Source organism: Canis aureus, chromosome 10 (assembly GCF_053574225.1).
Source record: "Canis aureus isolate CA01 chromosome 10, VMU_Caureus_v.1.0, whole genome shotgun sequence".
Classification (NCBI taxonomy): Eukaryota; Metazoa; Chordata; class Mammalia; order Carnivora; family Canidae; genus Canis; species Canis aureus.
In genome coordinates, this window is record NC_135620.1 from 68349304 (window position 1) to 68375185 (window position 25882).

Below are 25882 nucleotides of genomic sequence, written 5' to 3' on the forward strand. Positions count from 1 at the left end.
ATGGGTGTTTCACTCTGAGAAGATTCATTGAGCTGTATACACACATGTGACTTTATGTGTTACATATCAATAAAAAGTACTCTTCCCCGCCCTTTAAAAGAAAGACAAGGCCCTGCAAGCCAGATGCATGATGGGAAGGTAGAACTGGATTTCTGGTGTAGAACCTCCAACTGAGGAAGGACTGTACAAAGGATCCTGACAGAAAGTGAGTCACCTGCTTTAGGTCAAGGGTGGAAATGGGCACCCATGATAAATCCAGTGCAATGGGTGGATGCAGTGGGCTCAAGTTCAGTTCTTAGTCCTATAGATCCCCTGCTCTGAGATACCAGAGGTAAACCGGTTTGAAACCAGTAAACCCTGTAGACCCTGTCAGAGCCACCTCACTTGGAGGACTCAGGCCATTTTTGAGACTCTGGGCAAATGGGCTGTTGATCATATTTTGAAAAATAGAGATTGGCTTACAAAACACTAGCCATGGCCAAGGCACCCGCCAGCATCCTTTCTCTGTGTGGCGGGCAAAGTTATATTAAAGTTCTCGCTTTAGAACATAGTTTGGTTGACTATAAAAGTTTTATGTAGAGAAGAGCTTCTGTACACGTGTAACTCTTCCATTAGACTGCAGCTCCGTGGCAGTTGGGAATTCCCCTGTTCATTTTATCTCCAGTGTGCAGGATGATGCCTAGTGTACATCTGGGGTTCAGAAATGATTGTTCAGGAAGGGAATGGCAAGTAGTCGTGGAGCACCACTGTGTGCTCACTGTAGTGCCATGTGATTTGGTGTGTGATGTAATGGATGTTTTACTGTTTTTGATAAACATTTCACATAATTTGTAACAAGGGGCTTTGTCAGTTATGTTACATAAATCAAAACAATATGCTCCAAAGTAGGATTCTTGTATCCTAGGGGGTACTTCACAAGATGACTCCTTAGGGGGTATGGAATGAAAATTTGGGAGGTTGAGGGGGGGGGAGAGAGAGATGGGAGAAAGATAAATGGGATTTTTTTTTTTAAGATCCTGTGACATAGTTTGGTTATAATTGAGTAGAAATTTCAGATTTAGTATTAACCAGAAAGAGCTTCATTGTTGTTCAGTGAGTCAGAATGAGTCTGATAAAATACTACATTCTTGATACAAAAAGCTTTCCGAAGGACAGGAGGTATATCTCTATTAGCATTTAAAGTAAAATGTCTTAATAAAGAGGAAGGGAAGAGGGGGACGTAGGATCAGTCCTGGACTATTTAACGCTGTTTAAGTTATCCTTGTTTTTAATTTAAAGATTTGCCAAATTCAGTGAGCTAGTGGGCTGGGTTTCTCTGTATTGGTCGACCTTGTGCATGTTTCGATAAGTTTAATAGCACTTCATGATCATGCAGTGGGAAAATATGAAAAAATTCCTGGGATTCCAGGCCTTATTTTGTCTTCCATGTCTCAAACTGTTCCAGGATTTCAGTGCCTTGCCTCCCATTCTCTCTGCCGCATTCTGGATAATTTCTTCAAATCTAGATTCCAGTTGTCTAGTTCTCTTTTAAGCTGTACATGCATTCTTCTGTCTATTGCGTTTCAAATGTGAATGATTATATTTTTTATTTCTAGACATTGAGTGTTTTCTTCACCTAGGATGGTCTCTCATCCTTTCTCTTGGGTTTTGTTCAAGCAGCACAGGTAATTTGTGTTATGGGTTCCAAACCCATGTGTTGGGTGTTCTCTTGGAAGACTTTTTCCTTTTATTCACTTCATTCAGGAGTGAATCCAAGAAGGCAGCATCCCCATCTTTGCTCTGTGGGCCAGCATTTTTCTATTTTGCCTTTCAGGGATTCTGTATTTATACAAGATGGACAGAACAGAGGTCCCATCATTCTTGTCTCAGGCTTGTCTCCATCTCTAGATCATCAGGGACTAACAGATGGCCCTGGGGCAAGCATCCAGCACTCCCTCATAGATTTCTCCACATTTCTGACCTGGGAGGTTTTCTCTATTTTTCTAACAGTTCACTCATGTATTTTAAAACATGCTTTTAATGCATTTCTATTAAACATTATAAATATTATGTTAGATTTGTACGTGTGTGTGTTGGCTTTTATATGCATTTTTTAAAAGTCTCTGGAAAGATGGACAAGAAACTAATAATGCTGAGAATGAGGGACAGGGGTGACAGGGAGACTTCTCTTATGTGACTGAGCCATTTAGGCACCCCTTATTTTATTTTTTGAGAGAGAAAGCTTGGTGTACCCATGAGGCAGGGAGGGATTGAGGGAGAGAGAAAATCCTAAGCAGACTCCACACTCATTGAGGGCTCGATCCCATGACCCTGAGATCATGACCTGAGCCAAAATCAAGAGTCGGATGCTTAACCAACTGAGCCACCCAGGCACCCCAGTGGTTGTATAAGTTTTAGATCATGGTTTTACCTCTGTCCATCCTCTAGATGAACTTGCTAGATGAATATTTTCCTAACTATCTATGGCAGAAGATCAGCTCTTTAAAATTTTTCCAGTCTGGCATAGACTGATACTTTGGTAAACTACAATAAAAATAAATACTGATCACGTGCTTGGATGGCATGGAAATGTCAAATTGCTGTAAATGTTTCTAAATGCTTTCTCTTCATTTCTTCTCATCGCAGACCAGTAAAAATGCAACTTATCCACGAACCACAATGAGCAGCACTGTTGGAAATGATACCCTATTATTTTCTGGCATTTGGAGGTTGTATATCAGAAATTGATACTATCTTATTTTTTAAAAAAATCTCTTACTGGTTTAAATTTTTTTTTCCATTGTAGGTAACCCATTTTTCTTTCTGTAAAATGTTTTATGGCCTTATCTGAAATGTTGGATATTCGCTGTGGCCTTTAATTAACTGAGCATGAGCCCAGGGCTAACTGCTGTGGATGATGATAGTGGTGTACTTTCAGAAGTCATTCATAGATTAATGGTGTATTTCATCAAATCAAAGATGCATTGATTATGGTGTTTTCTTGATCTTCTAGAAGGTTTCATTGGCTGGTGTTCATGCTACTAATTTAGGACTGCCATCTGGCTGCCACCAATTGTTAAGATGCCATCGATTTCAGAGATGTTAAAATGTGGAAGAACGTGTGTCTTAAAATATCTTGCACATGGTCCCGTGATCGTTCTAACCTCTAATTACTGTTGAGTGCTTGGAGACTTGCTTATGAGGAGGAGGAAGGATTTCAGTGACTTCCTTTAGAAACATCACCACTCTGCTGAAAGGCATCTCTTCTCTTTGTTGTCACACCATGAGCATTAACTGGGGCAAATTCTTTCATTAATTCGCATGGCTTCCCTCCTTAGGAGCCTTTTGCTGTGGCACCCTTGGGATGGACCAGCGCTGAGAACCTTGGCCAACTTATCTGTGTAGTGGTGGTGGTATATTTTCCAATGTCATTAATAGACATTTTTTTTCATCATAGAGATTTTTTTTCATACTTTCAAATTCCCTCTGTTCTGCCCCTGCCATTCTGAGCTTGTGAATATTAGAAGTTCTGCTACTTACCCATTTTCTTGCTTGCTGTGCCAGTAGCATAATACTTCTTTCAGTTGTGTCTTATGTAGGCTGCTTGTTATAGAAATTTCTCAGATTTTTCTGGTTATACTTCTCTGGTTTTCTGGGGAAGATAGGAACTCCTCTCCCCACCCCCCACCCCCCACTGTTTATATAGTTCTTGGTCCACTTTGATGGCAGTTTGGGAGGAAGGGCAGTTAACATGTGGGCTAACACTATAATTCATTTCTTCACCATGTATTTATTGAATGCCTACTCTCTGCTAGGCATAGTTCTCTAAGCACTGAGAGTACAACCATAAACAACAGTCTTAAACTCCAGCCTTCATTGGAACATTCAATCTTCTTCATTCTGGTTTTCCTAAACTGGGCACTTCTCTGGTTACTTTGCTTCATTTTCAGATATCTGAGTGTTGTACTGTATGTTGGCAAATTGAATTTAAATAAAAATTAAAAAATAAAAGTTAAAAAAAACAAGTAAACAAATAAAACTTAGAATTTAGTAATTTCTCGATAGCCTCACACATACTTTATCCAGAAATAATGTATATATTATTTGCTTTTTAGCCGATTACACCTCAACAAGAAGGCAACGGACAAACAGCCATATAGCAAGCTCCCGGGTGTGTCTCTTCTGAAGCCACTGAAAGGTGTAGATCCTAACCTAATCAACAACTTGGAGACATTCTTCGAATTGGATTACCCCAAAGTAAGTACAACCTTGAACTCATTAGAAATGGGTGAGATTCTTTTCTCTCGTGTTTCTCTCGTAAAGAGCCATGTTGACTGTAAAAGGAGAAGGTATTAAAAATGCACAACAATGTCGGTCTCATACAATTTATGCTGTGATAGCAGTAGTCACAGGACAGAAATGGAGTTGAGGAAGGGGACAGATTTCCTTTTGTAATCTTGTAACCACCTGCATGTCCATCTGAATTAGAAATCCCAGAGTAGACCTCCTGGAACTCAGACATTGTTAAGTGCCTGGCAGTTTGAATAAAAAAATCTTGTTCCATGAGAGGCATATGTGAATGACGAGAAGAAGAGGCAGTGAGAGAGAAAAAGCAGCGTTTAGTGATCTGAGATGGGATGCAAGATAGCTAGAAGTAAATGTAAATTACCTTGAGAATCTGGCTTTTGAGCCAAGAATAGGTTATAATTAGCAGTAAGATGGGGCTTCCTCATACCTAATTTCTAATTTCTTTATCTTTCTGGGTTTTAATGCCATATGTATTGTTTGTTGTTTTTAAAAAATTATTTTTATTTAAATTCAATTAACATAATGTATTATTGGTTTCAGAGATAGAAGTCAGTGATCTGTCAGTCTTATATAATACCCAGTGCTCGTTACATGTTGTGCCCTCTTAAATGCGCATCACCCAGTTACCCTATCCCCCCATGCCCTCCCCTCCAGCAAACCTCAGTTTGTTTCCTGTAATTAAGAGTCTCTTATGGTTCATCTCATCTTTTTTTTTTCCTTTCCTCTTTTCCCCTATGATCCTCTGTTTTGTTTCTTAAATTCCACATATGAATGAGATCATATGATAATTGTCTTTCTCTGATTATTTCGCTCAGCAAAATATCCACTAGTTCCATGCATGTCTTGCAAATGGCAAGATTTCATTCCTTTTGATGGCTGAGTAGTAGTCTACTGTTTGTTGTGTTGTTTGTATCATTCATCTATACAATCTGTAGATCTGTGAACTCAACATATTCCTTCATTGGCGAACTCCCAGTTTTCTTGAGGTGACAGTATTCTTTTTATCTCTTCCCTTTGATATTCCACCTGTAGTTTCTTAGGAGAATTGACTGTTTCTTGATTTATGTAGGCAGCTTGATTGCCGCTTTTTAAGCTGCCTGTTTGAAACACTGCTTTTGAATGTGTTTTTACATTTCTAGCTGCTTGATTTGAATTTTCCTCCAAGGTCCCTGTTCACTTGTGTCAGTTTTTACCCTTACTGTCTCAGTTTCTCCATAGTTTTTGCCCTTTGGAGACTCTTGCCCTATTTCCTTAGAACAGTGTATCCCAACTAGTGAGGAGGAAGATAATATATCCACCACACTTCTCATGGTGACTGTTTTTCACACTCTTATTTCTTTTCTTTTAGCTCTTATTTTTCTTGGTAGCATCAGTGAAAAGAATAGAGAAGACACAGATGTGATAGCCTTAATGCAGCTCTTATTAAGTATGTAGACACAAGTATAATTCAGTTATTTTTTAGTGTTGTTTTTATATTAGTGCTTTTAAAGTTTGGAAGTCTAGGTATTTGAAGCTAAGTTGAAGCAAAACAATTATGTGTTTTTCTTCTAGTTTATGTGTGTGTTTAATAATTTTAGAGATGTGAAGCATGCATGCAATATCTATCCAATAAATGTAGTATGTAATTTTTAAAAAATCACTTGATTTTCTTCAAATGTGAAAGTGTAAGAAGTATTCCTTTGTAATTTAGAAAGAATGATACAAGTAAAATTAACTGTAAAATAAGCTTTGCAATAAGAAAAATGGAAGGTTTTCAAGTCCTACATTATGTAGGTAAATGCAAAGAATTTTTTTAATGAAGAATATTTTCATTGATATTAAATCTCAGAATAGCTTAGAATCATGCATTTATCCTTGTTGATATTTAATGTCACATTTCAGTTGTTTCATCATCATCCTGCCCTTTTGCCATTACTCACTCTCAGAGCTTACTTATGGAACTTTTATGTTGGGTCCTCAGGAAATGATAGTCATGGAATTGAATTGGTTGCGGAAGTTAGTGTGGGTTTTAGTTGCAGAAAGAGTTTTTAAAAATAACCCAAGAACATATGTATCCATTAATTCTGAACATTTGGGATGAGTCCATGATTGATTTCTCCTTCTGAATGAAGATTTTTTTAATTACAATTTGAGATTATCTTAAGAGCTCTAGTTTTTGCTTTTTTTCCACTTATGCCATTGGGGTCTTTAAATTGGTTGTGGAGAAAGCTGTTTTGATACTTATTATAAAATGAGGAACTGCATATATAAGAGATTGTTTTTATTCTTTTTTCAAAGCTTTATTTACTAAAACTTTGTACAGTACTAAAAGTACTGTTTGTTAGCTGTGTAAATAGAAAATAAAGAAAGCAGAGGGAAAGTCTAAGGATCTGCAATCTAAAGGAAAATTTGGACCTTGCCACATTTTATTGACTTTTTAAAAAAATTTTATTGACTTTTTAAAAAACCAAGCCCAATGACAAATGTTCCCCAAGAAACTAAAGTTAAACCACTGAAATCCCACAAATCTGAGAATGAACAGACAACTTGCTTGTGTCACCAAGGAGACCCGTAGTCCTGAAACGAACATTTGTGTGACTGCCAGGCCCAGCAAACTTTACTATTGGCTTTTTGTCGACTTGAAGATTGTTTTCTAGAAATATGTCTTATTTCATTCCGGACTTAAGTTTTTCCTCCTCATTTGATTTGGAACATTATAGACCATTCTGGAAAAAGAACATGTTGAAATTCAGAAATTTTACTTAATTTTGGACATGTGCAAGAAGATTTACTACGTACTTGTTCTGAATTTCTGGGTTTAAACTTTGGTGAGAATTGTTACTATACTAATTGCCCTGAAATATTTCAGTGCTTTACATATCTTGTCAATCCACTTGGTTTTGGTTTTTGTTTTTTTAAAGATTTTATTTATTTGAGAGAGAGAATACATGGCATGGGGAGGGGCAGAGGGAGAGAGAGAAAGAGTCTTAAGCAGACTCTGTGCTGAGCCTGAGGTGGGGACTGGTGCCAGGACCCCAAGATCATGACCTGAGCCGAAGCCAAGAGTCAGACACTTAACCGACTATGGCACCCAGGAGCCCCAGTCCACTTATTTTAATATTTATTCCTTGAGGGGAAAAAACACATAAGAATGAAAAAGCCATACAATTCATTTTCTGCAAAATTGAGCACTCAGCTTGGCGTCAGCATAGACAGCCCTTTAGGGAGAGATTTAGCCGCAGAAGGAAGATGCGGTAATCAGTTTCAAATGGTTTGACAGCTTTACGTTAGTAAATCCTGGCCATATGAAGAGTTTTTAAATTAAATGATTGGAGGGGATCCCTGGGTGGCTCAGTGATTTAGCGCCTGCCTTCGGCCCAGGGCGTGATCCTGGAGGCCCACGTCAAGCTCCCTGCATGGAGCCTGCTTCTCCCTCTGCCTGCATCTCTGTCTCTCTCTGTCTCTCTCTTTCTCTGTGTCTCATGAATAAAGAAGTAAAAATCTTAAAAAAAAAAAAAAAGAATAGCTTAAATGATTGGAGCATGAAGCTGTGGTAATATTGGTGGGGTTTTTTTTTTTTGCCTTTTTTGCAAATAGAGAATTGGTGTAAGATGTTACAAGTCCAGTGCCACATGTGGACTCTTTCTTGCCAGTGGTGTAGTTATCCGTAACAGGACTTGTTTTCTTACTGAATGGTCTTCTAAACAAAGAATTAGAGAAGACAGAAAATTGAATCCATTACCAAAAGACCAAGCACAACGTATGTGGTGAAACTACTAAATCTGCAAGACTAGGAATTTGCCACGTAAATTTAGAAAACCGTATAAACAATTTCTTGAAAATAGAGAAGCAGAGCTGTCCAGACTTCGAATTCAGAGCTGTGTTCTTATGAAACATTTCCTTCCTGGCATCTTTCTTTCACTCAAAAGTTATCCTAAGGACTAATGCATTAACTTAATAAGTGTTATTAATCTCCATGCTGCAAGAATGTTCTAGGTATTTGGGGTCTAAATCTATTCTGTCATAGAAAATTTCTATTCTTTTGTCATCCAGTATCATCATAAAATTTTCTGTAGAGATGATGTATAGTTATTTATAGACCAGGATATTCCTATTTGATATGCCGTATAACTGATTAATATCGTTAAAACAGTTTTCTATTTTGAGAGGATGTTTTATCTTATTTGCTATAGTGCAAAGTTTATATTCCTAATATCTACAGGGCCAAATCAGCAGTTTTTCTAATGCTATTCACATCCCTAAATCTAGTATTTTATATGCATCTGAATTTATTTATAAAAGATAAAAAGTAGCATTCGTGATTTTTGCCATTTCAGATATTCTGTTTTTAAATATCAAAGGCTGAATCCCACTTTGTGGATTTCTGACACACACACACACACACACACACACACACACACCCCTTGTTCTCAGCCTTTTAGCCATTGCACTGTTTGAAAAGGAAAAGGGAAAATTAGCCAGTTCTAGCTATTAGTATGTAACCTTACTAAAGACTAACCTTCTCATCTGAACTACTCTGGGGTTTATTTCTGGATTTTATGTATTCATACTATATCACTTTATAATGGAATTCACTATATCTTAAAGCCCTTTCTGAATTATTAAATGTTTTCTTGAAATATTTTTAAAGTGTAATATTTTTAATAGACACTAAGTTTTTGAACATATATTCTTATGCCTAATCCTTTAGATAGTATAAAAATATCCAGGGGTGCCTGGGTGGCTCAGTCCGTTAAGCCCTCCCCCTCTTGATTTCAACGCAGGTTGTGAGATCAAGCCCACATTGGGTTCTGCGTGGAGTCTGCTTGTCCCTCTCCCTCTGCTCTTCCTCCCTGCACCCCTGTCACTCACACACATACTCACTCACTCTCAAATAAATAAATAAAATCTTTTTTTAAAAAGAATCCAGAGAATTTTTTTTGTATTAGCTAAGAGAGTCTTTAACCAATTTGGTGTGTTGTATTTTGCCAGTTTCAGGCTAGTTGGAAGTGATTTAACTATTCTAATACAGAGGTTTCTAGCAAATAAAATGCTTGATCAAACTGAAGACATGGGTCATTATCATAGCTGAAAACGAAGACTCCTGGTTAAAATCTAATAGTTCAGAGAATACTTGGAATGCTTACCTCCTATTTGGTATGATTTCCAATATCCAAAACAAGTGAAAGTTATGTGTTTAATAAGAATCTGAACATTTTTTTAATGTGACTTGAGTTTTCACTCTGGGTAATCTGGAGGTTTTTAATTTTCCTTTGAAATTAAGTTTAAGGGGTATAATCAGTAAAAAAAAAAAAAAAACTTTAATTTTTTAAAAAGATTTATTTATTTTAGAGAGAGAGGGTGCAAAGGGGTGAGGGACAGAGGGCAAGGAGGAGAGGAGAACTCAAGTGAACTCCCCACTGAGCACAGAGTCCCATGTGGAGCTCCATCTCAGGACCCTAAGATCACACTGAGCCAAAATCAAGAGTTGAACATTTAGCCAACTGAGCCACCCAGGCGCCGAAAATAAAAACTTTAAATCTTGCGTTTGAAGAAAGGTAAACTCTGCCTTCTCTGAGTGCATTTCCAGAACTATATTTTGCAAAGTTTTCTCTTGCTAGGGAAAAAAGCTAAGACTAACTTTTTGATCATATTTTATGGAATTATATCACTTATGAACATTTCCTTTCACTGTTCTTGCTTATACCTGTAAAACAACCTGAATTCTAAAAGCATTAAAGAAACTCTGTGGTGTTTGGAAGAATGAGGAATTTTTTACCGCAAGCCTGGCTGAGCAGCATGCTCTAGTAGGGAAGCCAGGAAGGTCACCTGGAAGGTCACTTAATCTTTCTGATCTTCATTGCGAAGGTCAATTCCTTTTAGCTGGTTCAACCAAACATTGTTTTGAGAGTCATTTGGGAGGATGACTGATGCTTTATAGGACGTAGGAGTCAACCCTTTGGGAAGTTCAAGGGTGTGGGCTAGAGTGGTGTCCTTCCCATTCTCAGATTTTTTTTTATCTGGTCCCTGGAGACGAGGCATCTGTAAAGTTGGTTTCGATACCTCCTGAGTGGAAATTTTGGTCAGTTATCATTGAAAATAGATAGTTGATAGAATGTATAAGAGTAGTAGGTAGAAAGTATGAGGAAAGTATGCATTGTTTCCCCCTCTGCCTAATTATTGAGAAAACTTTTTTTATTTTTTACCTAAAAAAATCATGTTACTTTCTTCTTTGACTTTAATCCTGGCCCTTTTCATATTCAACCACTAGTTCCCATGTTGCTAGTTTTTGCTGAATTTCCCCTTTACCTGTGCTAGTCCCTGTAGCTCAGATACTTATAAAGTTATATCCTTAGCTCTTTTTATTTTTTAGGACCCATAGATTTGGGTTTTTTTCGTGAACATAATTAACCTCCCTCTTTTGCTTAAACATGCCCACCCCATTTTAGAAAGGATTGGTAGGAAATTTGTCACTGAGTCAGCATGAATTGAACAGCATTTTTGAAAAACAACAACAACAAAAAACTAAGAATACTTACCCTATAAAATAATATAGTAGCATTTTTGTATGTGAAAGCAAATACTTTTTAAAAACTTAGTCGTTTACTCAATGATAACTTAAAGATTTAGCTCAAGATTTTATAAATCTGGTTATATGTCAGAGTCACCCCCAGATTTCTAATTCAAAAGTAAGAGTGGGGCCACGATTCTCTTCTTTAAATAAATGTCCCAGGGTAACAGTCAATTGCCAGTCAATTGCAATGAAGTGACATCCCTAACCTACTGAGCAAAATAAAGCCCTGGGTATTTTCAGTGTTAAAAGGCTAACCATACTTTTCAGGATGATAGATTTTCAATCAAATTTTTTTTTTTTAATTTTATGATAGTCACACAGAGAGAGAGAGAGGCAGAGACATAGGCAGAGGGAGAAGCAGGCTCCATGCACCGGGAGCCCGACGTGGGATTCGATCCCGGGTCTCCAGGATCGCGCCCTGGGCCAAAGGCAGGCGCCAAACCGCTGCGCCACCCAGGGATCCCTAATCAAATTTTATTTCAAAAGCTGTTATATAGCAAAAGTCTAATCTCATTTTGTCCTTTTCATGTAAAGAATTTGGGAACACCCTTTAAATAGATCATTATGGAATTTGACATATAATTTATAGCACCTTCATGAAATAATAAATTCAGAGAGAGCTTCTAGAGAGCAGAGTGGGTGTTTATTTTGCTTGCTTTCTGTGTTGCTTTTACACTGTTGGGCACCCTGTATTTAGTAAATCTTCAGTGAGGAAGGCCCTAGAGAAGCTTGAGATCCCATTTAATTACCAGGCCATGCCTATCTGGGAATGGCAAGACATCAGCAGTGAGGGCTGCCAGTGTCTTCATTATCTCTTCTGCTTGCAAATAGACCCCCTGTTCTGGGAGAAGCTGCTCTCGATTAAAGCAACACTTGATATCATAAGTGTTTGCATCCATTATGAGTACTCTCTTAACTTTTAAACTGTGTGTACAATTGCTTGTTTTTCTTAATGCCTTTTTATCAGTAAATACTAATAATGTGCTTATTTTTATAAGAGATTAATTTACATAAAATGTGTTCTTTGACTAGTATGAAGTACTCCTTTGTGTACAAGATCATGATGATCCAGCCATTGATGTATGTAAGAAGCTTCTTGGAAAATATCCAAATGTTGATGCTAGATTGTTTATTGGTAGGTAACAAATTAATTCTCCAATAATCCTTTTTGCTTTAATAGTATTAAGTATCAGTAATCTTTGTATTAAACTATAGTGAAGTTATTAGGATGTTTGCTTTATCATGTTGGAATAGTGATAGGGTATGTTTGTATCCTTTCAAGAAAACTTAAGTTCTAAAAACACATGTTTTTTTCCTATCTGGGATTAACAAAATAACCAAAAAACCCCTACTCCCTCCCCATTACCCTATCACGTTTTTCTCAGTCAGACATAAGAGTTTGTTGTTTTTGTTTCTTTAATATTTTCAGTCTGTGGGCTTTCCTATATCTCATTCACTGTAATTGGGAGTTGAGCAATAAAATTTGCTTTTATGATATTTCAAAAATAATATATATTTTTAAAAATGAATGTTTTTCAAAAGCCTAGGGGCTTAGTCTGAAGACTTGTAGAGAGATATTTGCCATTAAACATTGATTCATACTTAACTATTGATACATTAACTTAAGAATTAAAAAACTGAAACTAACACATTTTCCAAGAAATTATCTTTGAGAATGAAGTTTTTTCCTGAATATATTATGAATACTAAGGAATGTGAAGCATAATGTTAAAGTATGTTTGCTTAAATTATTACATATGAAAGTACTTTTCACTTCTCTCTACCCTATATCTGAATTTTAGAAAATACTTCCAATGTTACACGAATCTTTGACTGTTGCACCTTTACATTTTTAGGTGGCAAAAAAGTTGGCATTAATCCTAAAATTAATAATTTAATGCCAGGATATGAAGTTGCAAAGTATGATCTGATATGGATTTGTGATAGTGGAATAAGAGGTGAGCTTCTTTTTATTTATTTATTTTACAAAACTATTCATTGGATGATAAAATGATAAAAGCAATCTGAAAATATATTTATCAATCCTTTTTGTTTGCTTAATAAAGTAATTTATTTCATTTTTTCATGGTAAAATGTCAAGTTATACTTAGTAAGATTTGGAATTTTTTAATGCTAACCTAGAATGTTACATGTATAAAAATATTATTACATTGAACAGAAAATTCCAACTATTAATAAAATAGTCATGGTCCATTATATAGGATTTTTCATAGTTGTAAATTTTCCTTTTTAAACATTTATATTCCAATTACCACAAGTTTCTCGACTTCAGCATTTTGGGCTGGATAATTCTTTGTTGTTGAGGCTGCCCTGGGGGATGATTAGCGAGGATCCCTGCTACACACTCCATGCCAGTAGCACCTCTTTCTCTGTTGTGACAACTGAAAACTGTCTCTAGACATTGTTAAATGTCCCTTGCAGAGCAGCAGTTGAGAACCACTGCTCTCGAATATGTGTATTTAAGATCCAAATACACTCATAGATCAGATTTCGTTCATAAAGACTTGAAGGAAATAAAAATAAGGTCATGTAAAATGATAGGAGATGTTTGCTATTTGAAGAAGGAACAATGATTTAAATTTTTTTATTAGCCTAAAATGCAGATTGGAAAATTAAGAGAAATGTGGCAGGCCTAATTAATCAGGATCATTACAGATCTATTAGTTTGTGGTCAGAGATTATGTTCATTCTTTGTGTTTTCTATCTTATTTTCTATCATATATTTGTTATGTTTTTGTAACATATGTACACATCTCTGTCGAGTATCATCTCATTGAATTCTCAGCAGTTTTATGAGAGAGACCCTCTAAGACCCTCTAAGAAAGAGGAGGCTCATTTTCTTATGGTTAGAGAATGCAGAAGCCAGCATAAGGACTGAGTTCCTTTGACCTCTGCTCCTGTACCGTTTCAGTTAGGCCACATTGTCTTTAGGACAGCTTAGAGGTTCTGAAATAGGAGGAGTAACATTTTCAAGGTATATCTTGTCTCTGGTACATAGTAGGTATATATTAGCCTGGAAATGTATAGCATAAATTAGCTTATCATAAATTATGCCTTTTTTGGAGATTTTGTATTCTACTTAGAAAAGTGATTGAGAATTTTATTAGATTCAAATGTAAAAAAAAAAAAAAAGAATTTAATGATAGTTCACAAAATGTATTTTGCATTAATGGGCATTTTACTAAAAAGATTTTCTTTTCCTCTCTCCCTTGCCACCTTTTTGTCTTTTTTATTGTAGTAATTCCAGACACACTCACTGACATGGTTAACCAAATGACAGAGAAAGTAGGCCTGGTTCATGGTCTGCCTTATGTAGCAGACAGACAGGGCTTTGCTGCCACATTAGAACAGGTAAGTATGGTGGTCATAAATAATGTTCTTATTGTCAGTCACATCCCTGATCTGCCAGAATCTTGAGAGTTGGGATGAACTACCCAATGTGAACTATAATTAAGTCTGTTTTAACGTGCTAAGTACTGGTATCCAACATGAGATTAGTGTTTTATGAGTGAAGACATTTTTGGGCCCCTGCAATCACTGACAGCTGAACTTACTACACTCCCGCAGTGAATGGATTTATGGAGGAAACACCTTGCGATCTCATTACCAGCTGAACACACCATAGTCTTTATCTTTATAACCCTCGCTTTCAGTTCTAGAGTTAGGTTCTAGACTATAGACTTAACATAAAAGCACATGGCATATAGTTCTTTCAGAGACCTAATCTGAAAAGAATCTTTTTAAAATATCAGAGTATTTAAATACACAAAATGGAAAATTATTCATACAAGTCATTATAAAATCCATTGACTTTCCTTTTTTTTAAGATTTTTTTTATTATATTTGTGAGGAGAGAATAACCCTACCAATGAGAGAAAGTTTGTATTTTTTTTTTCCCATGTGCCTTTTTAAAAAGGTGAGATGGTACTCTAAAAACAATTTGTATCTGATTTTTGTCACTTCATTATCTTTTCTCCATATTTTTAACTTTATATAAAAGTGATTTTTTTTTTTTATAAAAGTGACTTTTATTGGCTGTATCACAGTCTATCACATGCATGTTCTATACCTGATTTAACCATTTCTGTGCTATTAAACATTAAGGAAGAAAAACTTGCTTTAATGTCATCAGGGAAGGATATACACTTGTAGTCTTTTAAACATATCAACTTGCTTTTAAGCATATCTGCACTTACGTTATTTTGAATTGCAGTCTTGGGATTACCACAGATCTGAGGGGGTAAAGGTATGTTGTGAGTGGAATTTAACCTTTGGCAGTTTGAGCCATGAACTCTTACTATTGCCCATGAATATATTTGTCTGATTTCAAGAAATCATTAAATCTTTAAATATCAGAGTTTTTGTTTAGTAAGAGAAACTCTGAGTAGTTACTTTAAAAGAAAATACTTTTTTTTTTAAGATTTTATTTATTTATTCATGATAGATACAAAGAGAGAGGCAGAGACATAAGCAGAGGAAGAAGCAGGCTCCCTGTGGGGAGCCTGATGCGGGACTCGATCCCAGGACCCCAGGATCACTCCCTGGGCCGAAGGCAGGTGCGCTAAACTGCTGAGCCACTCAGGGATCCCCAAGAAAATACTTTTTATTCCTATATGCCACCTTGTATTTTTGTTTTAGAAATATTCAAGTTGTGGGGCATCTAGGTGGCTCAGTCAGTTAGGCATCTGCCTCTGGTTCAGGTCATGATCCCAGGGTCCTGGGATTGAGCCCCACATTGGGCTCCCTGCTCACTAGGAGTCTGCTTCTCCCTCTGCCCCTCCCCCCTGTTCATGCATATGTGCATGCTCATTCAATCTCTCTCAGATAAGTAAATAAAATATTTTAAAAATAAAGAAAAATAACATTGGGGAAATAGGGAAGAAGCTCAGAGACTCGGGCAGGAAGCAACTAGCTATGAAAGGATGCACAAAAGGAATTAAAATAGGATTGTCCTATAGGTTGATATACCTATAAGTGCTGTTTGTATATATGCATGTGGAAGTATATACACAACGTACATACACATGTAACGTATATTCACATACATACGCCTGTATGTGTAGATGTAGTTACACAAACATTTTTTTTTTAATTTTTATTTATTTATTTATGATAGTCACAGAGAGAGAGAGGCAGAGACACAGGCAGAGGGAGAAGCAGGCTCCATGCACCGGGAGCCCGATGTGGGATTCGATCCCGGGCCTCCAGGATCGCGCTCTGGGCCAAAGGCAGGCGCTAAACGGCTGCGCCACCCAGGGATCCCAACACAAACATTTTGAAAGTAGGCTATATAACATATTTGTTAATATTTGACATCAGTGAGTGATATTTTTACCTGACTTATTTTATATCCAAATTAAGTTTTATTTGGATAAATCTTCGAATCTTATAGCTTTAGGGAAGACAGTATTTATTTGAAAATAGAATTATTTTTTCTTAGAAGAATATTTTTCTTTGTAATGGTGATAACAAGAATAGTCAATCTAGGGGCACCTGGATGGTGCAGTTGATTGAGTGTCTAACTCTTGATTTTGGCTTAGGTCATGATAATCAGCATCATGGGATTGAGCCCTATATGGGACTCCTCACTCAGCAGGGAGTCTGCTTGAGATTCTCTCTCCCTCTCCCTTTGCCGCTCCTCCTGCTCTCACTCACATGCTCTCTTTTTCTCTCTCTCTAAAATAAATAATTCTTAAAAAAAAAAAAAAGAATAGTCAAATAAATTACTGATTGCCTGCCACATGTAAACAGTGTTTTGTAATAATTTTTATTCAGGTAGTTTATGTAAGAATAAGAAGATATTCAGTCAGTCATACTTAAAGTTCATTAAGAAAAAAATGTTTTAGATACCATACTTTTAACATAACATTCTAATTATACATATATGTTTTTGCTCTTTTTGGGGACAGGTATATTTTGGAACTTCCCATCCAAGGTCCTATATCTCTGCCAATGTCACTGGCTTCAAATGTGTGACAGGAATGTCTTGTTTAATGAGAAAGGATGTGTTAGATCAAGCAGGAGGGCTTATAGCTTTTGCTCAGTACATTGCTGAAGATTATTTTATGGCCAAAGCAATAGCTGACCGGTAAGCAAACTAAATTACATGAGGCTTATAGTACTTGTAGTACCTGACTTCTGTTGGTATATTGTATTTGTTAAGCCCATGGGTTAAGGAGCTATTTTATTTCTTGCTAGTGAGTACAGGATAGATTAATATTTCTATAAAGTAATTCCTATTATTTATAGATATGTTATAAAAGAAATAAATGAAGAAAATAAGTGTTCTGATTCTTTTACATTCTTTAACATAGTTTGGCATTAAAAGGAAGCTTCTCTGTGATTATAAATTTACATTATTATGGATGTAAATTTCTGTGTGTTTCAGAAGATTAAAAATATTAGTGCAGTCTTAAGCCAGCAGGTGAAAATTTAAAGAATATGATTGCACATTTTGGGATTTCTTAGATTATTTGATGCCTGCTAAGAAGCCACCTAACGGTTCACAGAATGAATTCACATTTCTCTGTCAAAACACATGTTTGCTTTTAAAGGGGTTCATTGCCCCTTTGTGATAATTTACTAAAGATAGGATTTTAAAAATTGACGAAGGTTTTTAAAATTCTTTCATGTTGGTATTCATGTACTCATAGTTTCATAGTGTTTCCCATGAGATACATAATGCTTTTTGTTTGCATTTCTTGTGAATATCCACACATAAATCACACATCCCTCCTCTACACCCAGCCTCCTCCCATTTGAATTAGTGGTTTTTTTGGTTTTAGTTTTGGTTTTGCTTATTAGTGATCAGGGACTAAACTGAAATACAGAACCCGCTCCACTTAGTACTTTCAAAATGTCTGCATTTTAAGTGTCTTAAACTGTAAACTGAGGGGTTGCAGTCTCTCTCAGCTGTAGATGGTACTTCATGGGCCTGTGTATTGCTCAGAGATCCATGAGTCTGATATACCCCAAGTAGGGTGCTGATCCTGAGAACGAGGCTCACCCTGAACACCAGCGGTTGCTTACTCTGTATAGTGATGAGTAAATGTATAATCAGTCGTGCCTGCATGTGTTCATCATCATCATAGTTCATTTTACAATTGTCTTAATTTTCAGAGGCTGGAGGTTTGCAATGTCCACTCAGGTTGCAATGCAGAACTCTGGCTCTTACTCAATTTCCCAGTTTCAATCCAGAATGATCAGGTAAGCCAGCTGTTCTTCTTTTTATACTGGATGAAAAGAGAAAGGTTGAGGAGTAATTTTTACATGGTCTAGTGTGATATTCAAAATACTGAAAAGTCAAGTCTTGCTTAGTTCCAGAAAAGAGAGGTTAGCAACCTTATTAAAATAGATTTTTAAATTTTTTAAAGCGTAAAGTCAATTAATTAATATATAACATGCTGTTGGTTTCAGAGGTCAGTGATTTGCCAGTCTTCTATGCCACCCAGTGCTCCCTCCATCGCGTGCCTCCTTAATGCCCATCACCAGTTACCCTATCCCCCACACCTCTTACTAAAATAAATTTAACGTTTAAATATATTTTCTTTGCTGTGTAGCCCTGAAAGCATTCAATAAATATGAGATGCTGAAGTGGGGGAGGGGGGATGGCGTAACTGGGCACATGATGGAATGAGCTCTGGATGTTCTCTGCAGCTGATGAATCACTAAATTCTGCCCCTGAAACCAGTGATACAGTATATGTTAACTAAATTGAATTTGACTAAATAATTTTTAAAAAGAAAGATGTTGAGACTTTGATTTCTTTAATATGCTTATCTCTGTTTTCTTAACTTTCTATACTTTGAATTTTATAATCTTTATTCGTTAGAGTGTAGGCCATACAAATGAATTTATAGACTTTTTTCTTTGATATACTAAATAAAAATAGAAAAGAGATTCATTAAATACTCTTTAAAGAGGAGGGCCTTCATATCACAGAATAAAGAGCTGGTCATTTGGTGGAAAGATTGGTTAGTCTTGTAGTCAGGCTGTTGTTTAAAAAAGGTCTTTTTTAAATAAATAAATAAAATAGGTCTTTTTTCTTTTAGGTGGACCAAATTACGAATTAACATGCTTCCTGCTACAATAATTTGTGAGCCAATTTCAGAATGCTTTGTTGCCAGTTTAATTATTGGATGGGCAGCCCACCATGTATTCAGATGGGATATTATGGTATTTTTCATGTGTCATTGCCTGGCATGGTTTATATTTGACTACATTCAACTCAGGGGTGTCCAGGTATGTGGATAGGCATGAAAAGATTGGCAGTCATTTGGTGGAACTAAAACTATTTTTATTTTAGAAAGGGTTGATGAAATCTATCTGAGCCATTCTTTAGCTTCCTTTTGAAGGTTAATATCAGGTTTAAACATTACTTTCTTTAGTAGAATGTGGATGCAAAACTTAACTTGATTTTCAACTTTCAGTTGGTAGCTAGACTAGGACTTTTATTAAGGCTCCAAAAAAATGATGTTAAACAAATCAAGTATTCAAACTAAAATATGTTAGGATTAGCCATTATTTTAATGCTTTTTCTATTCATAATTAACATTTTTTAAACTGATACAGCACAGCAGTTCAGTTCTATAAAGAAACAGGCTTGATTTTATATAGTATATTTAAAAGGGTGATATTGAAGAATTTCATTTTTTAACTATGTTTAGTTCAACAGCCAGTAAATCCATCTTTTTTGTTTTTTAATTCCTAGGGCGGCACACTGTGTTTTTCAAAACTTGATTATGCAGTAGCCTGGTTCATCCGTGAATCCATGACAATATACATTTTTTTATCGGCATTATGGGACCCTACTATAAGCTGGAGAACTGGTCGCTACAGATTGCGCTGTGGAGGCACAGCAGAGGAAATTCTAGATGTATAACTACAGCTTTGTGACTGTACATAAAGGAAAAAAGAGAAGTATTATAAATTATGTTTGTATAAATGCTTTTAAAGATCTACCTTCAGTAGTTTTATCACATGTATGTTTGATATCTGTTCTTTAATTTATTTTGCATGGCACTTGCATCTGTGAAGAAAAAAAAAAAAACACATCTGTAGTCTTGGCCAAATGGTACACTTTATTTTGTGGAAGTATTGAATCAAGAGAATTGGTTCTAGGAACCTGGGTTTGATTTTCGTTGTTTGTTTATTTTTTAAAAATAAATATATATATATAAATATATGAATGCTCTGCAACAAACACTATGACAGTATCCTTCAGTAGAGAAAGTTTCTTATCTGTGAGTACACTCTTTTAGAACATATATGGGATGGCAGCAGCTTTGTTTTGGAGTTTAGGAAAGACTAGAAAGGAATCACTTTACACATCTAAAGTGAATGGTATTGTATGGTGAACAACCCACACTGAGGTACTAACTAAGAAACTTTTTCATGCTCTATGCCTACCTCTTGTAGTTGTTGCAGAGCCAATATAAATTGAAATAAGGTAGCTAGGCCTTGCAAAAACAAATGGAAAAACTTTAAAAATAATAATAGTAAAAGAGCTGGAGTCTAGTATTTATATGAATCTGTGAGAGAGATTTTTTTTGGTCTCACTGCAATGAACCAAAAGTGGTTGAGTTTGGTTTTTAATTGTAGCCATGTATTGAAGGCATCCTTTTGACCAACTCTTGTTGGTTCTGTCTTGAACCATTGTTAATCACTGTGCTGGTAAACCTTTCCTTCCCTGCTCCCTTACCCGACCCCACCCCATCTTTCCTTAACTTTTTTTTCGGGGGTGGGGGGGGATTTGGGGTGGTTTTGTTTTAGTGTGAGTGGATGTTTTGATAGTTGTGAGGAAAAATGCATTTCAGACACATTTCACACATGAGCTATTTTCTTACTCAGTATGTCTTATTGTTAAAAAGAATGTAATTTCATGATACAGGTATTTAATATCTTTTTTAAGTAAGTAAATATTCTAGCCATCAAATAAATTGCAGTAGAGTATTAAGTGAGGACAGGATGAGTTTTACTCTTAAAATCAATCAGTATCAAACTAAGTCTACTGTGTGTGTGTTTTTTTTTTTTTTACTCTTACAGTTAGTCTAGTCTTATTTAAATTGGATTTTTGTATTCCAGTTTGTATGACAGAGTAGACTAGATCAGTGCTAGTTGTAAATGCATGCTGTCTTTCACTCTTCTCCTGCCCTGCCGCTAGACTTGCTTGTCACGTTATGCTTAACTTGTGGTGAACTGGACTTGTTTTTGTTTAAAAAAAAAAAAAAAAATAGGCAAAATGTAAGGGATAGTGCATAAGCCTTTTTTTTTTCCCCCTGTAGTGGAATTTTTGCTTTTTCTCTGGGATTGGATGGCATGTTGTCTACATGAATGCCTGCTGCAGGGCTGACGCTGGCAATATGGCAGCTTTCAATTCTAAGTTACTACAGTTTCCATGTCAGAGCATAATGTGTAGCATATCAGCAATAATTACATATTTATAGAAAACGGACACATTTTCACCTCACTGAGCCAATTCATTTAATTGTCTAATGACTAACATACATGGTTTCAAGTGTAATATACCTATTCATGTGTATATACTATGGATACACATTATGTATAAGCTTTTCTCTGGGCCAAACTGCTTCAATCAAAAAGTTTTTTTTCTTTTCTTTTTTTTTTTTTTTGCGCCTTATGACGAATTTGTTTGAAGGGCATTTTCTTCATGAACAAAGGCTTTGATGCATATTCCTTTCCATGTGAAATGGGTAGTATTGCTCCCTGAGGAAAGTTGCACAGTGAAAACCAGTCTAGTTGTGACCCACTTTGTGTTTTTTTTTTTTAATCTCGATTACAAAAGTTGAATTTTGCGAATATGTTTGTAATTTGTTGGTTTGTTTAATGAAGTTTGGTTGATGCCATCCTTTGCACCGCTGAAGTGAAATTTTGCTTATTACTTAGCTTTTTGCTAATCTCAGTATGGGCAATGTAACAACAAATCCAAATGGCTGGACAGACTTCTTGTGTTTTGTAAATATAAAAAAATGACTGTTCTGTATGTGTGTTTTATGTGGTAATGGAGTATTTCCTTCAAGTGAAACTTCATTTAAGCAGAGTGATTCTTTGTTTAGCAAGTTTAGAGTGGTGATAATATGGTAAGAAATAATATAAATGTTGAAGAAAGCATCACAACAGAACTGTAGGAGTCCAAATTTAATAAACCATTAAAAAAAAACAAGTGTCTAGAATATACCACATTTTATTATTTAAAATCATTGTATCAAGTTTTTTGTTGAAAATAAAAATTTGAATACAATCAAAACATTAACAATAATGTATTTTTGTTTACTGCCTTTTCCTTTTTTTATCTTTTTATAAGTCACATGTGCCGATCACATCAGAATTACTGGGAGAATTCTCTCAAGCGTTAATTTTGACATCTTCCTTTTTACAAAACTGTGCTACAGTCAGGCTTACGGCTTAACATTGGGCTTTTCTACATTGGTTGCACATTAGAAACACCCAGAGAGCTTCAAAAGAAGAAATAACACATGCCTGTGCCCTGCCCACAGAGATTCTGGTTCAGGTACTCTGGGACGAGGCCTGAGCTCTGCTGGTTCTGTGCAGGCAGACCTGTGAAGCAGTGGCCTGTCATCACCTGGAGAAGAGACCCATTGGCCCCTTGGGCCCCCTCCCACCCCGGCTCCCAGCCTCACTTGGCTTCTTAGGTGGTATCACTCCAGTGGCGGGCAAGGCCCAACCAAGGAGAGGAAAGGAATGGCTCTAGGCCTCCCATGCAGAGACCAGCTAGACCCAGTGGCCCACACACTGGCCAGGGCCAGGCTCCTCCCACGCTGGAGGCCTCTCCACGTGTATTTCACCATCAGCCTGTGAGGGAAGAAAACTTTTAACTGGAGAGTAGATCCCAGGGGAGGAAGGGTCTAAAAAGAATTTGAAGTGATTAAAATGTTTTACTGTTAAATAGTAGTGATGGTTGCACAATCTTGTGAATATATTAAAAACCGCTCTGAATTGTACCCTTTAAAAGGCAAATTTTATGGTCTGTTAATTATTATACCTGGATTTTTTTAAATAAAGAAAATATTAAAATCACCGTTAATGTATCATTTCCTTCCAGTCTTCTGACACCGTTACTGAAATGGGTTTGAGAGAACACATAGAACTGCTTGTTTGGCCATTTTCGAAATCTTTCTCGATTTGACAGATGAAAATATTGGAGCTCATAGTTTAAAGATGGATCTTTTTTTTTTTTTTCCTTTAAGTAGGCTCCACACCCAGCGTGGAGCTGAGAACAGGGCTTGAACTCACAGCCCTGAGATCAAGAATCAGATGCTCAACCCACTGAGCCATCTAGGTGCCCCTCGACATATGAATTTTTTTAATGGCTAACAAGATTGTGTATTTTTATACGTATGATTTATAACCACTGGAATTTCTTCCATTTCTTGATCTTATTTAAATGAGGGTCTTAATGTTTCCTTAATGTGTATTCCATGTGTCTCTTCTTCTTTACCATAATAAACAGTTTACCAGACAGAACACTGCTAAAGTCTTTGCATTTAGGATAATGTTTTCCCAAGGCAAGGTGGGGAGGGCATGGAAATAATTGATGAACGTTTGTGCAGCTGAATGGCCCGCACCAGTATCCTGAAAAAAGACCAGTGTTCCCAAATGTGGTTTCCCTCCCTGTCTTAGAACCATTTTCAGCATTGAAGTGACAATATTTTTACAGTCTGTGTATTCCCATTTCTGACATGAAGCTTACTGGCCTTTGGGTACTGTTTTTTTCAATACGTTTCTGAACTTTATTTGCTAGTATTTAGAGAAATGTTTTCTAGGCTTTAGAGCGAGGATATGCTAACTGCAAAGTCAGTTGGGCTTTCCCCCTTCTGTACTCCAGCAATTCTTTATTTAGCCAGGAATGATCTGTTCTTTGAAAGTTTGAAAGAATTTATCCATAAAACGTTATGGGCCTGGCACTTCAATAACCTTTTCCAGCTTATTTTGTTGATAATAGTTCACATTTTCTATGTCTTTTTAAATCAATTTTAGTCACTTAAACCATTGAGATTTTGACAGCGTTTGACAAATTCTCTTCAAACTTTTGCTAGCTACATAGGCTGTTGGGCGGGAGGCTTGCAGCCCCTGTGCGGATTGAACTTGGACCTCTGGTCTGAGAACAGCGGTGGGCAAGGCCATCCCTCCCGAGGCCACCGATACCCTCTTCATATAAAGAAAACCTGGCCCCGGGCGGCCTGGGTGGCTCAGTGGTTGAGCATCTGCCTTTGGCTCAGGGTGTGATCCCAGGGTCCTGGGATCGAGTCCCACAGCATCGGAGACAGCTTCTCCCTCTGCCTGTGTCTCTGCCTCTCTCTGTGTCTCTCATGAATAAATTAATACAATCTTAAAAGGAAAAAGAAAACCTGGCCCCATTACTCCTCTTCTTAAAACACTTTAATGGCTTGACGTTACTTTCAGGATAAAGCCCAAGCTCTACTCATGGCAGAAAGGCTATTTGAGATCACATCCTGGGGGCACCTCCAGACTCCCTCCCCTCTTGCCTTTTTTTGCCAAACCCACTCACGTTAACCTCATCGTAAACTTCCTGCAGTTTCCCTGACGGCTGCTCTTTCCTGCTCTGGGCCTTTGTGTGTGTTGCTTCCTCAAACAATTCCTCCAACCTCCACAGTGGGACTCTACTCAGGGGCCAGCTTCTCCATGACTTACCTTCCCGAGTTCTGTGTCCTGTGCCTGTGCCTCTAGCCTCACCCTACACTTCTGCCCTAGACCTACCACTGGTTATTTTAATTGGCCCTCTAGTTGTTCGTGTTCATCATTAAATTGGAAATACCAAGGGCAGGGAGGGCCAGTAACTTGACTTTGTGTCCCAAGCTCCTGGCTTAGGGACCTGATACAAAGTCCATTCTGCTGAATGAATGAATGAACAAATAAAGATAAGCACGCCTGTGCCACTAATCTGGTGCCTCTAGCTAATCACATCCCAGGAATGCAGTCTGTGGAGCCAGACCGGATCCACTCTCCAGCGTTACCATTTGCTTCCCGCACGCCCTCTCTGTGCCTCAGTGGACACCAGCGCGATCTCCTTCGCAGGGGTCGGTGTGAGAATGAAAGGAAGTAACTGCATTTGACGAGCCACATTCTCGGTAAAGGCGGGTGTTCCGATAAGGATCTCAAGCCACCAAGTGAAAATGAAAGCTCAGTTACACAGTCGACAAAGTAGCTCTTCTTCCTCCAGGGCTCGAGGGAAAGGATTGTTCACAATCTGATGGGAGAGAGTTGCTGGATCTTTTTGTAGGGCAGCTGACCCCTCAGCCCCGGCTGGTTCAGGGGACGTATCCTAGCATTCCAGATGAAAATCCATCGGGTTTATTTAAACTATTACAAACAATGCTGTTGTCGCCCGCATGATCCTGTCCCGAATGTCAGCGTCAGTGGCTGGAGCTGCGAGGCCCGGCAGAAAACCCCAAGAGTCGCTGCACAGACCTGCTCCCTGCAGCGAGAGCGCGCAGAGCCTGGAGGCCGAGAGGCAGGTGTTCACGGCCCCGCGTGGCCACACGCTGCGTGGAGGGAGGTGCTCCCGGGCCCGGGCGGCATTCAAGGAATTGTACCTGGCTGGAATGTCGCCAGCTCCTCTCCTTGTAGAAGGACAGCTGGCTCCGTGTAATCCGAGAGTTTCCTGGGTGCCCTGTGACTCCGAGCCCTGAGGGCAGGGAGCGTGGAGGCCGAGTCCCCAGACCCGGCCATCAGAATTCCCTGCCACGCGGCGTGGCAGCCACCACGGTTCCCAAACTGTAGTATAAGGGCAGCTTCAAATGCCAACTGCAGTGCTCCACTCCCACGTCCGAAAGCCAAAAACCCTACACCTTTATAAGCTTTCCTCAGATTCTGCTGCGGGCCTTGCCAGGACCCTTCAAGGAACATTCCAGTAGATCTAGCTTTCGGCGGGAATGCATTTTACGCAAGGACGGTGGAGTGAGGGTGATGGCCTTGTGGCCAGAAGAGTCGAGGCTCAGCCCCTAGGACATACTTATTTTG

General features: G+C 37.6%; 1 protein-coding gene across 1 annotated transcript in view; it reads left to right on the forward strand.

Moving 5' to 3' along the window:
• UGCG (UDP-glucose ceramide glucosyltransferase) overlaps positions 1-22919 on the forward strand; it is a 36054-nt gene extending 13135 nt beyond the window's left edge. The window contains exons 2-9 of the mRNA XM_077912902.1: positions 4095-4236; positions 11873-11975; positions 12697-12798; positions 14100-14212; positions 16771-16949; positions 17981-18067; positions 18913-19102; positions 19572-22919. Of these exons, the coding sequence (XP_077769028.1) occupies positions 4095-4236; positions 11873-11975; positions 12697-12798; positions 14100-14212; positions 16771-16949; positions 17981-18067; positions 18913-19102; positions 19572-19742 (1087 nt within the window). The 3' untranslated portion in view covers positions 19743-22919. The remainder of the gene's footprint in view (positions 1-4094; positions 4237-11872; positions 11976-12696; positions 12799-14099; positions 14213-16770; positions 16950-17980; positions 18068-18912; positions 19103-19571) is intronic.
• The last annotated feature ends 2963 nt before the right edge of the window (positions 22920-25882 follow it).